General features: G+C 55.8%; 2 protein-coding genes across 11 annotated transcripts in view; one reads left to right on the top strand and one right to left on the bottom strand.

The window, feature by feature from the left end:
* Positions 1–140: 140 nt before the first annotated feature.
* Positions 141–5,290, top strand: RDH8 (retinol dehydrogenase 8). The gene is made up of 6 exons (XM_064400030.1): positions 141–288; positions 435–596; positions 1,065–1,244; positions 1,318–1,411; positions 1,496–1,679; positions 2,321–5,290. Exons 1-6 carry the CDS (start codon positions 156–158, stop codon positions 2,558–2,560), a joined length of 993 nt encoding a protein of 330 aa, XP_064256100.1. The 5' UTR covers positions 141–155; the 3' UTR covers positions 2,561–5,290.
* A 735-nt stretch (positions 5,291–6,025) lies between these two features.
* IKZF3 (IKAROS family zinc finger 3) overlaps positions 6,026–12,729 on the bottom strand; it is a 39,240-nt gene continuing 32,536 nt past the window's right edge. For all 10 annotated transcript variants that reach the window (XM_064400017.1, XM_064400015.1, XM_064400020.1 and 7 more), the window contains one exon: positions 6,026–8,487. In XM_064400017.1, the coding sequence (XP_064256087.1) occupies positions 7,796–8,487 (692 nt within the window). In that variant the 3' untranslated portion in view covers positions 6,026–7,795. The remainder of the gene's footprint in view (positions 8,488–12,729) is intronic.

Below are 12,729 nucleotides of genomic sequence, written 5' to 3'. Positions count from 1 at the left end.
CTGGTGTCCCCACAGTGCCCCGTGTCCCTCACAAAGGCCCCTCTGTGCTCCCGGGGCACCACGTGCGGCTCAGCCACGCAAATCCCCGGGCGGGGGGGATTATCCAGGGGGGATTAAGCGCCCGGATTTGGGGGGGCTGGGGGCAGCTGCTATAAATGGGGGGGGCTGGGGCGAGGCAGCGAGGCCGTGCCATGGCTCCCAAGACGGTGCTGATCACCGGCTGCTCCTCGGGCATCGGGCTGGCGCTGGCCGTGCGCCTGGCCAGGGACAAGCAGCGCCGCTTCCGAGGTGAGCGGGGCGCGGGGACCCCCGCAGCCCCCGGGGGGAGCCCGCGGGGGCTGAGCCCGCCGTGCCCGCCGTGCCCGCGGGGGCTGAGCCCGCCGTGCCCGCTGTGCCCGCGGGGGCTGAGCCCGCCGTGCCCGCTGTGCCCGCAGTCATCGCCACCATGAGGAACACGGGCAGGAGCGGGGCGCTGGCGGCGGCGGCGGGGCCGGCGCTGGGCAGGACGCTGGAGATCAAGCAGCTGGATGTGTGCGACGAGGGCTCCATCCGAGCCTGCCTCGACAGCATTCCCGGGCGCCACATCGATATCCTGGGTGAGGCACGGGATTTGTGTCCCGGCGTGACCCCCGTGAGGGGACCCTCCGTGGTGGGGATCGCTGTGTTGGGGGGTCCCGTGCTGGGGAACATTTGTGCTCCCCAGTGCTGGGACACTCCGTGCCAGGGATATCTCATGACCCTGACCCCTTGCAGTGGGGACTGTCCGTGCCAGGGACCCCCTGTGCCAGGGACCCCCTGCACCAGGACACCATTCCCTGCACCAGGGACCCTCCAAACTCAGCACACCCCATTCTAGGGACCCTCCAAGCACTGGGGACCCCCTGTGCCAAGGGTCCCTCAAGCACCCTGACCCCACACACAAGTGACTCTCCCTGCCAGGGTCACCCAGCACCAGGGGCCCTCCACACCCATGCTGGGCACACTCGGAGAAGCAGGGACCCCCATGCCCAGGGTGAGGGATCCCCCTGCCCAGGGCACACCCCGCTGATGCCCCCTGCCCGCAGTCAGCAACGCCGGGGTGGGCATGGCGGGGCCCCTGGAGTGCCAGAGCCTGGCAGCCATGCAGAGCCTCATGGACACCAACTTCTTCGGCCTGGTGCGCCTGGTCAAGGAGGTGCTGCCCGACATGAAGCGGCGCCGCGGCGGCCACATCGTCGTCATCAGCAGCATCATGGGCCTGCAGGGTAGGGGAAAACGGGGTGCCCTGGGGGGACCAGCCCCCACCCAGCCCTGACTGGAGCTCCCCAACCCATCCAGGCATCGTCTTCAACGACATCTACTCGGCCTCCAAGTTCGCGGTGGAAGGTTTCTGCGAGAGCCTGGTGGTGCAGGCGCTGCGCTTCAACGTGGCGTGAGTGTGGGGGCATGTGGCCGTGCACCCCCTGGGGACGGGGCTCCGGGGGTGCCCAGTGCCCAGCGCCCCATCCCTGGGCAGGATCAGCCTGGTGGAGCCGGGGCCGGTGATGACGGAATTCGAGACGAAGTTGTACGAGGAAGCCGAACGCGCCGACTACTCGCGCACCGACCCCGAGACGGCCGAAATCTTCACCAAGCTCTACCTGAGGAACTCCAGGGATGTCTTCACCAGCCTGGGCCAGACCCCCGAGGACATCGCGGAGGTGACAGGCGGGCAGGGGGTGCCAGCGGGCTGGGGGTGCCCTGCTGGGCTGGGCTGGGCTGGGCTGGACAGAGGGGTTAATTTGTCCTAACAAGGAACAGCAGCGCCCAGCCAGCAGTGGGGCAGCTGGCACCCAGGCAGCTCCATCCTGATGGGGCTGAGCTGGATGGGAATGGGAGTAGGAATGGTGATGGGATGGGAATGGTGATGGGATGGGAATGGTGATGGGATGGGAATGGTGATGGGATGGGAATGTGGATGGGAAGGAACTGAGGATGGAGGTGGGTGGAAATGGAATGGGAATGCGAAGGGATGGAGATAGGGGTAGGATGGGGTGGGGATGGGGTGGGATAGGATAAAGATAGGGTTAGAGTGGGAAGGATTTGGGGATGGGATAGGATGAGGTGGGATGGATTAGAGACAGGATGGGAAGTGCTTGGGGATGGGAATAGGAAGTGAATGAGAAGGAGATGGGATGGGAATGGGAATAGGAGAATGGGAAGGGAGGGGAAAAGTGAATGAGGATGGAAGTGCAGATGGGATCCAGACAGGGTTCAATGGGGTGGGGCTGTGGTGACAGGAAGGGGACAGGAAGGGGACAGGAAGGGGACAGGAAGGGCACAATCCCCTGCCCACGTGCAGCACACCCTGCGGGTGATCGAAGCGGCCCGGCCGCCGTTCCGGCACCAGACCAACGCGGCGTACACGCCCATGGCCGCCCTCAAACACGCCGACCCCAGCGGCGCCCTGGTCACCCACGCCTTCTACCAGCTGGTGTTCAAGTACGACGCCGTGCTGCGCTTCGGCCTCCGCGCCATCCGCCTGCTCCGCTGGAAGGCACAGAAGGTCAAGGCAGGCGTGCGCCTCCTGGGCTTCAAATAAACCCTTGTGGCTCCTGGGCACTGCCCAGCTCATCCCGGGTACGGGGGCAAGGAGGCCGGGACCCGGGCAGGGTTTCGCTTCCCGTTCCCGGCCTGAAATAGCTCCCGCCGCCGCCGCATTAAAATGGGAGGGTATTTATAACCAGGGCAAGGCAGAGCAGCTTCCTCCGGGAGTGCAGCGGCCGTGACGGGGCTGGGAAGGGCTGGCAGCTGCCCCCTGCCTGCCTCCTGCTCCCCTGGGGCACCCGTGCCTCTGCCCCGCGGGCGTGTGGCACCCAGGGGACCTCACCCCGTCACCCCCCGGTGCTGCATCCTCCTCCCTGCGGGCACTGCTGTGGGGTCGGGAATGTCCTGTGGTGGGTGTCACCCCCGTGTGGCACTGAGGGCGCTGGGGCAGCACAGGGGGTGCAGGAGGTGCTGGGGAGCAGAGCGAGAGGGGTGTGTGGTGTGTTCAGAGGGGCACGGGGGGCATTTGGGGTGCAGGGCGGGTTCAGGGGTGCCCAGCAGCTCTGGGTGCCCCAGAGCACCATCTCTGGTGCCCTAGCAGATGCCCCAGGGGCTCCCCCCTCCAGCTCCCGGTGGGTGACATCAGGGTGGGTTCACCCTGGGCGCTGCCGTGTGGGCGCTTGGCGTGACAGCACCGGGAGGTGAGAGCAGGGGGAAACCACAGGAGGCCCGGCATGAATCAGCCCCGCTGCTCAGAGCCTTCCTGGCTTCCCCCACACCCCCTGAGCCCCCGGAGCTCTGGAGGGACCCCCAGAGGGCTGGATGGCAGCGGCTGCAGCTCCGTGTGCCGCGCACGTGGCCTCTGCCAGCCCCGCCGGCTCCAGCGACCGTGGGGACAGGATGGAGGTGGGGAAGGAAATATTTTTTGCATTATCCCCCCCTTCTCGCACGAGTTAATGGCAAAGCGGTGGTGGGACCGCGGCCCCGGGGTGGTGGCAGCACCTGTGGGACGTGCAGGGGTGACATCAAAGCGGTGACAGTGTCGCTGCCTCCCCCCTCTGCGGTTTCTGCAGATTTGACTAACTTTCTCCGCTTGGGGGGCAGGATGGGGGGAGAGGTAGGCGTGACTCTGCCCGGCCCCGGGGAGCAACGAGGGGGGCCCCGGCACAAAGCCACGGCTGTGGGAAACGGGGCTGAGGAAGGACAGGACCCCCTTCACACACCCCCAGCCCCACGGTGTCCCCCAGTGCCCAGGGGAGCAGCAGTGGGGCTGGAACTGGGGGAACTGGGGGGACAGAGAGGGGGGAACAGGGAGCTGCTGTGGGTGAGGGCATCCCCAAGAGGCAGCGGGCACCTGGCTTGTGTTTGGGGCTGAGGAGCATCACCTCGCACCCGGAGCATCCTCCGTGCCCGTGGGGCACCACTTGGAGCCCAGGGCTGTCACCCCCACGGCCGCAGCCCCGCGGGTGCCGGGTGCAGGCACTGCCGGAGCCGTGCGGGTTGGAAGTAAATTCTTCTAAAAAAACAATCGTCTGCTGGGACTTTCCTGTCGCCAGCGTGTGACAATCGCCAGCCGCTCCCCGTGTCCTCGATCCCCCGAGGATTTCGCTGCCAGGTGCCGGCTCGCTGCCATGCAAATGCGGCGCCAGATATAACCCGGCTGGAGGGGCTGGAGGGGCCGGGTCGGCGGCTCCCCGGGGGCTTCACTTCCCTCCCGGCGCAGCGAGGGGGGCACCAGGCGTGACACAAAGCTGCTGTCCCCGTGGTGGTGCCCCGGTGACACCCCGGTGACAGCCACGGCCCTGTCCCTGCGTCCCGGTGCCAGAGCTGGGGGCACTCCCAATGTCCCTTCCCGCTGTCGCTCAGCACAGAGCCGGCTCTGCTCACCCCCTGCCCCCCGGATTTGGGAACCCGACCCACGCCGAGGGTGGGAAAACGCCGCCGGGTCCCCGTGAGTCAGAGCACGGCGGGGGAGTCGGGCCACCGAGGGGGTGGTGGCAGTGGCTCAGTGCTCCCCGTCCCCTCCCGTCGGGATTTGGGGGCTGGACCGGAGCAGGAGCCGGCCGGGATGCTCCAAGGATGCAGACCAGCAGGCGGAAGTTTTATGGGATTTTTTTTTTTGGTGCGTTAAGGAAGCGTGTTTCAACACGACACGACAGGAGAAACGAGTTCCTCTGCGCTCTATCACGATTACAGCTATCAGCAGATAAGGATCTCTCTGTCACAACACCAACTGAAGGTTTCTGTAAGCCTTTAAAGGGGTTTGGCTCCAGGCAGGAGAAGGCTGAGGGGTTTTGGATCAAACCAATTCTTATTAAGACAAACCAGGATGGGAAGATGCCTTGGGAGTCGCTGTCCGCAGCCCCGAGCCCCCTCTGTCCCACCCAACCCTCGGAGAGACCCCTCAGTGTTTGGTGGCACCCGAGCGGGGAGGAAGTGAAGGGAAAAGAAAAAAAAAAAAGGATCCTCTGACTTTCTTCTCGGTTTTTTTTCGTTTCTGTTTCTCAAGCGTGTCCAGCTCTTGTGGCAGGAGGTGTCGGGGGGGATGAAAGAAGCGAGAACAACGTCAGCCTGGTAAGGCAGGTGCTAAAAGGGCCTGAAGGGGGGTTGGTGTGAGCCTCCACCCTCCGCAGCCGGGATGTTTCCATCTGCCCGACACAGCCCTGGGAGCCACGCACCCACCCCGCAGCCCAGGAGTGGGGCTGAGCTGCCCCCACCCCGCAGCTCCCTGGTTAAATCCCTCCTCTGCTCACCAAAACCGTGTCCAACACCATTTTCCAGCAGTCAGAGCAGCAGATGATGATGTTTTACACCTCTGACTGGAGCAGGTTCTGCTGAGCACAGCCCCCACCGTGGCTCAGCACCCCGTGGGGACACAGATTCCATCACACCTGTGGGGTTTACAGCTCCCAGCATGTCAAATGAGCCCCAGCACTCATTCTCACTCCTCAGCCAGCTCTGCTGGTCACTCCCAGATCTGTTTTCATGGCTGACAGAGTGGATATTTATTTACGGATATTTTTAAAACTTAAAAAATCCTTTAAGCAGCAGAGGTTCATTTCTTGGTGCTAAAAGCTCCTTGGTGAACTTCCCCTGCCCACTCTTGAGGTGTAATTCATCAGTAAATGAATAACCAAGCAAGATGGACACACCAAGGCACTGGAGAATGCTCCAAACCTGTTCCAGACCAAGGTAACCAAGGAGCAGAATAAATCAGTCTCAGTGTTTTTCCCATCTGTTTTCCCAGACAAGGTGGTTTCCAGAGCTCCCCCAAGCTCAGAGACCAACACAGCCCCCCAACATCCAGGCATGATTCAGTGGGATTCCCATGTCCCAAGCCAGGGCAGCGCTGTGGGACAGGGCTGAATGATGGGGTGTGAAGGGACAATTCAAGTGTATCCTTAAATGAATCCATTACCCAATCCACTTATGGAGAATAAGATGTTTGGATGGCTCCAGGAAGTCTCTGTGGATTCCTTTAAGAACCTGCCTTTGCCTGCCCTCAATCAGGACATCGTCATTATTTAAATATTTTATTCATTTATTGACAATTCTTTGGTTTTGAAAATGAAGCCTTTGAAAAGCAAGCTTATCACAAAATTAGAAATTGATAAAGACAACCACAATGTCCTAAAAATGTTGGACTTAGAAATGTCAGGACAGCAGTGGAACCTTCTCTTTGTTCTCTGGGAATTCTCTCACTCCCTTTCCCTCTCTTTTCTGGACCCCAAAGCTTGGTCCTTGGGGCTGATCCTTGGTGGAGCTGCAGCATCACAGGAGGAGCATTGGTCACATTGTGACAGAGGTGTTCGTTTGGGGAGAGCCAACATGCACCTTGCTCATGATGGAGCTCTGGGAAACATCCCAAACCTGCTTTGCAGCTCCACACAAAACAGCAGAAGGGTTCTCCTCAACCCCAGGGACAGCAGGATCCTGGATTAGCACTTCCACAGCACCCTGGATACTCAGACACACTGCAGGCTGATTTATCCCTCTCCAAGTCCACCTTTAGTGGAAAACACGAATATAAATTTCTTATTTTGTACCTTAAAATTCAGGGAGGAAATAATTGAGCCAAAAGAACTCAAAGGGAGGGATGAATTTCAGTATTTCTTGACCCTCAGCTCTTCAGCCTTCCCTCAGGGAAGTGATTGGATCAGCAGGGCTAACACAAAAGCAACACAGCTCTCAAACCACACAAGGGATGCAGAAAGTCCATCAGAACACTCCTAACTACGGGATACAAAAATATTTCGCAAAAAGATTAAACCTTCACTCAGCAAAGCCGTTACCAATCCCCTCTCCAGCCCAGGGACACCAACACAGCTGTGGGGCCATGGGGAAATTCAAAGAGAAGTTGTAAAAACCAATTTCAAAGGGATGGCAGCTGCTCAGGGTGTGGAGCAGCACCCCCCGAGGGCTGTCCTGGGGTGGCTCTCACAGCCCTGCCCGGGGTCTCACCTGTCCACAGCCAGCCAGGGCCACCCTGTGGGGACACAGATGGCACGGCCACATGGCTGCAGTGGGACAGAGGCACAGCACACAGCACAGCTTCGTCCTCGTTCTCGGCAGCCATCAGAAAGGAGGAGTTTCCACCAATGAAAATTGGGATTTCCTCCAGGCCACATGGATGAGCCATCCAGGGACCTCGCTGGGTATCCCAAAAATACGTACTGTTAAAAAATCCCAACCCCAAAGAGGTGTCATTTCTTATTTTCCTCTTACTGAGTAACTTTAAAGAAAATCAGCAGTGGGGTAAGAAAATGAAAGTGTGCCACGCTCTTGTTAGGGCTTAGGGGAAAAGCTTTAAAGAGGAATTTATAATCCCTCCCTTTTCCTGCCCTCTTTTCCTCGGTTTGGTGATAAACCACTGGGATTATAACTGGGAAAAGCTCCTCCAACCCACCTCTGACTATTCACCTGAATGAGCAGGGGAATTGGCATGAAAACCTTTTGTGCTGACTTAAAGCAAACTCTATAAAAACAAACACAAGTTAAAAATTGAAAACATCATAAATGGCTCTGAAGATTCTGAAAAATAATGTTCATATCAAAACCAGTCTCTGCTTCTGGTGTTTCCCACAGTCCCACTCACCACAGCAGCCAGGCAGAGATGCTACAGAACACTGAATTACCAGGAAAGAAATTTAAAAAGGCGTCACCTTGTGACACGCTTAAAACCGGCCTAGAAAAATACTCAAGAAATTTCATTACACTAATTAAAACCCCAACCGACCGAGCCTCCCCTCCAACTAAAAACACATCCCTTGACCTTGGAGAAGCTGTCCTTTCACTTGAGCAGCACCCTGTGCTCTCCCCGAGCTATGTGCGAGGAGAACTCGTAGCGGTCGTGGCTGCGGTAGCCGCAGACGTTGCACTCGAAGGGGTCGCGGAAGCCGTGGCAGCCCATGTGGATGGTGAACATCACGTAATCCAGGAAGAGCACGCGGCAGTGGTCGCAGCGGTACGCGCCGATGGCCTCCCCTTCCTTGTTGATGACCTTGAAGGCGTCGCGCGGGCAGATGGCGGGCGGCTTGATGATCTCGTACGGCCTCGGGAAATCCTTCAGCGCCTGGAGGCCGTTGCGGGTCGGAGCTGGGATCGCCTGGCTCTGGTGGAAGGCGGGGTTGGGCCTCTCCTCGTGGTTGCTGTCAGTGTCTGTGGAGTCGTGGCCGCTGTTGTTGGGGGAGAGGCCCCTGTCGGATGACAGGCTCTTGTCCCTGAGGTGGCTCTTCTCGGCCTCGCTGCCGTTGGGGACGTCGGCGCGGGGCAGCGGCAGCGGGTACAGGCTGCTGATGACCGGCACCATCTCGGCCGTGGGCGCCGGCGGCGTCTGCACGAGCGGGCGCAGGGCCTCGGCCCCGAGGTAGGTGATGGCGTTGTTGATGGCCTGGTCCATCATGCGCCCGTGCATCATCTCGCTCTCCTTCTCGTACAGGAAACTGGAGTTGTAATTGACGTCGAAGGTGGGTCGCTTCTCACCTGCGAGAGATGAGAGGTGATGGTTAGCTGAGTGGTAATCTTGGTGTGCAGCTTTACCTGGATGGATCTGTCGCCCTGATTTTTTAAGATTTTCTAAGCTTTCTGATGTTTGCATTCTTGTGAGAAACTTTCTCACACACTTTCTGTAAACAACTTATTGTTTTGCATTCTTTTATGGAGCAAGAGAAACTTGATAGGCTGTTAATTTGTCCAGTGTCCCTGGAGAGGTGGCACTTTCACCCTCCAATCCTCTGTCACCTTTGGAAATCTATAAATGTAAGAGTCAGAAAATCAACTCGCTCTTTTCCTGCCTGAGAGCAGCAGTGTGTCTGCGTCGTGTTCTCTTGTGTCCTATAGCGACATGGATCCAGCTGTGCAGCTTGACCTGCATGGATCCAGCTGTGCAGCCCTACCTGGATGGATCCAGCTGTGCAGCTTGACCTGCATGGATCCATCTGCACAGCTTTACCTGCATGGATCCAGCTGTGCAGCTTTACCTGGATGGATCCAGCTGTGCAGCTTGACCTGCATGGATCCAGCTGTGCAGCTTTACCTGGATGGATCCAGCTGTGCAGCCCTACCTGCATGGATCCATCTGCGCAGCTTGATCTGCATGGATCCAGCTGCACAGCTTTACCTGCATGGATCCAGCTGTGCAGCTTTACCTGCATGGATCCATCTGCACAGCTTTACCTGCATGGATCCAGCTGTGCAGCTTGACCTGCATGGATCCATCTGCACAGCTTTACCTGCATGGATCCAGCTGTGCAGCTTTACCTGCATGGATCCATCTGCACAGCTTTACCTGCATGGATCCAGCTGTGCAGCTTGACCTGCATGGATCCATCTGCGCAGCTTTACCTGGATGGATCCAGCTGTGCAGCTTTACCTGCATGGATCCATCTGCGCAGCTTTACCTGCATGGATCCATCTGCACAGCTTTACCTGGATGGATCCAGCTGTGCAGCTTTACCTGCATGGATCCAGCTGTGCAGCCCTACCTGGATGGATCCAGCTGTGCAGCTTTACCTGCATGGATCCAGCTGTGCAGCTTGACCTGGATGGATCCAGCTGTGCAGCTTTACCTGCATGGATCCATCTGCACAGCTTTACCTGCATGGATCCAGCTGTGCAGCTTGACCTGCATGGATCCATCTGCACAGCTTTACCTGGATGGATCCAGCTGTGCAGCTTTACCTGCATGGATCCATCTGCACAGCTTTACCTGGATGGATCCACCTGTGCAGCTTTACCTGGATGGATCCAGCTGTGCAGCTTTACCTGCATGGACCCCTCTGTGCAGCTTCTGAGTGGGTAAAGAGCTGTTCAAACCCTGTGATGACTTCTCTAAAGTGCAGAAATCTCTGGGAATGTGGCATGATATGTTCTCTGCTAAAAGTAGCTTTTGGGTGGGGTGTTTGGTTTTTTTCATATTTTTTAAAATCTCAGGCCTAGAAGCAAACCAGTATAATAGAAGAGGTAGTGAGGATACTTTCTGAGAGATTCATCTTTGGCAAGTCCTTGGACACTGAAGTAGTTTTCCCCACTGTGCTTTGACAACTACAGCTTCTTCTGAACCATACCTGGCTTCTTGGATCTCTACACAGGTATTCAGGTAATCTAATACTGGCAGATATAAATGTAGATATAACCCCCCCAGAGTTAGGGTCACTAGATAGAGGGTTAGTGAAAAAAAAAAAAGTTTTTCTCTGGGTGTGCTGGGGCTTGGAAAGCTCTGGACTGGACAGAAGTGGAGGAAAGTGCACCTGAAATTCTGCTCACACCTCTCTGGGCAGCACAGGGCAACTCCTGCTCTCTGTGCCAGCTGCAAGGAGGAAATAAACTGCACCCCAAAAGCACTAAAGACATTTTGGAGGTGAATGTCTAGAAATAAGTAACTGAATTTTGTGGTTACTAAAAGCATAAAATTGTTCATAGCTTAAAAAGAAAAAAAAAAAAAAAGAGAGCAGCTGAAAGGTTTCACATGCTAGTGACTCGCAAACCCTAAATCCACGAATCTCTTAGTTACGGTAACTCACTGGTGCAGATGTTTATCAGTCACCTGTCAACACCGTGACTCAATGTGTATGAAACTCGTGGGGTTTCACTGCAGAGGCAGAAAACCAGGAGCTCACGTTTCTCTTCTAAAACACTCCAAAAGGTGTTAACGAACCGCAAGAGTGTAACTGCTTCCAGCCCGCAGCACAGCTCGCGTCCAGCTTCACATGGAAGGAAATTAAATGCTGCAGTACTTTTGGGTGACTCATAAAACCAGCTCCAGGCAAGTGAAAGATGTGAATAAATTGGAATTTAAGTAGAAAAAAATAACAACAAAAGCAAAAATAGACAAGACTTCTTAAAAATTTTGGTGTTGAGAGTCGCTGTTGTAAAGTAAGGTAAAGAAACATGATGTGTGATCATGGGATTGTGGAATATCCTGAGCTGGAAGGGACCCACCAGGACCATTGAGTCCAACTCCTGAATGATCATGAAGGTCTCACAGTGCTCTGCGATTCCACTGTCCTGGTGGGTTTTAAGGTTCCCCAGGAAAAGGGTCTGAAGAGGGGCCTGGTGCAGAGGTGGAGAGTAAAATGCAGGGTTTGGTGGTCTCTGCCCTTGTGTGGGACTTGTACTGCTGCACACGAGGCAGCTACTGGGGAAGGAAATGTGAAAAATAAAGTGGGTGAGACTCCTGGTGCTTGTCCGAATCTCTGCAGAGCCCTCCAATTATAATAAAGGGGTTTTTCTTCCAATCAATAGACTTCATTCAGAGAAACGAGCCAAACAAAGATGCCTTGTTAGTGTGTATCCCTCTCCCTGCTTCCTGACTAAATGAGACATCAGCACTCATTCCCAGATTTCCCAAAGAATCCCTGCACTGGCCTGGCAGATCCGAGCTCTGACAGGGACAGGTCAGAAAGGCACAGGAGTCAGAGCAAGGTCGGACAGCCTGCTCCTGGAAACATCCTTCTCAGGGATGCAGAGGACTGAGGGGGGAAGTTTGCACATGTAATTTAACAAGAAAAATCACACAAGTCCTAGAAAAGCAGCAAGTTTCAAAAATTGGTTATTTTGTGCCTTTAGGTGATCTGTGATGGATTCTCTGGTTTCTCCACACAATCACCTGTGTGTCAGTGCCAGTTCATGCCATGCAGCACCAGCACAAATCCCAGAGGATCTGGGCCACACAGGAACTCTTTGGCTCACAGAGGAAACCCCAAACCCACTCGTTCTTCACGTTAGGCTTATGCTGAGGGGGTGCATCCTGCTGCAGACGTGTTTAATAAAATACATAAAGGTCAAACTGGTGGTGATTGCACAATGAGAGAGCTGAAAAAATGCTAAAATAGAGGAAGCTAAAGGATTACAAACCCATTTGCATTAGTATTGCTTTTTGAACCACAGCAAGACGTGTAAGGGCCAAGACCCACAGGCCCAGTTTCAATCCTGAGCACCAAAGAGACTCAGGTGGAGTGTGCTGGTCTGGCTGTGCAGTGAGGTGACCTTTAGAAAGCCACACAAATTTAAAATAAATAAATAAATGAGACCAGTTTTCACAGATGAAAGGCCAGTTCTGCCTACCAAACCCACTAAGAGCTCCATTATCTTCAAAAACTGAGTTGGTTTCTTGTGTGATGCATCCATCTGCACAGCTTTACCTGCATGGATCCGTCTGCTCACCTTTACCTGGATCCATCCAGCTGCACAGTTTTATCTGGATGGATCCAGCTGCAGTTTTGCCTGGATGGATCCAGCTGCTCACCTTTACTTGGATGGATCCAGCTGTGCAGCTTTACCTGGATGGATCCATCTGCACAGCTTTACTTGGATAGATCCAGCTGCACACTTTTACCTGGATGGATCCAGCTGCAGTTTTGTCTGGATGGATCCATCTGCTCATCTTTACTTGGATGGATCTATCTGCAGTTTTGCCTGGCTGGATCCAGCTGCTCACCTTTACTTGGATGGATCCAGCTGTGCAGCTTTACCTGGATGGATCTATCTGCAGTTTTACCTGGCTGGATCTAGCTGCAGTTTTACCTGGATGGATCCACTGCAGCTTTACCTGGCTGGATCCAGCTGTGCAGTTTTACCTGGCTGGAATCCAGCTGCAGTTTTACCTGGCTGGATCCAGCTGCACACTTTTACCTGGATGGATCCAGCTGCACACTTTTACCTGGCTGGATCCAGCTGTGCAGTTTTACCTGGCTGGATCCAGCTGCACACTTTTACCTGGATGGA

Source organism: Passer domesticus, chromosome 27 (assembly GCF_036417665.1).
Source record: "Passer domesticus isolate bPasDom1 chromosome 27, bPasDom1.hap1, whole genome shotgun sequence".
Taxonomy (NCBI): Eukaryota; Metazoa; Chordata; class Aves; order Passeriformes; family Passeridae; genus Passer; species Passer domesticus.
This window is presented reverse-complemented; position numbering and strand designations above follow the sequence as displayed.

Coding starts and splice junctions, on each gene's coding strand:
- RDH8 (XM_064400030.1), top strand. CDS start 156: ATGGGGGGGGCTGGGGCGAGGCAGCGAGGCCGTGCCATGGCTCCCAAG. Junction 597..1,064: donor GCGCCACATCGATATCCTGG/GTGAGGCACGGG, acceptor CCCTGCCCGCAG/TCAGCAACGCCGGGGTGGGC. Junction 1,680..2,320: donor CCCCCGAGGACATCGCGGAG/GTGACAGGCGGG, acceptor GCCCACGTGCAG/CACACCCTGCGGGTGATCGA.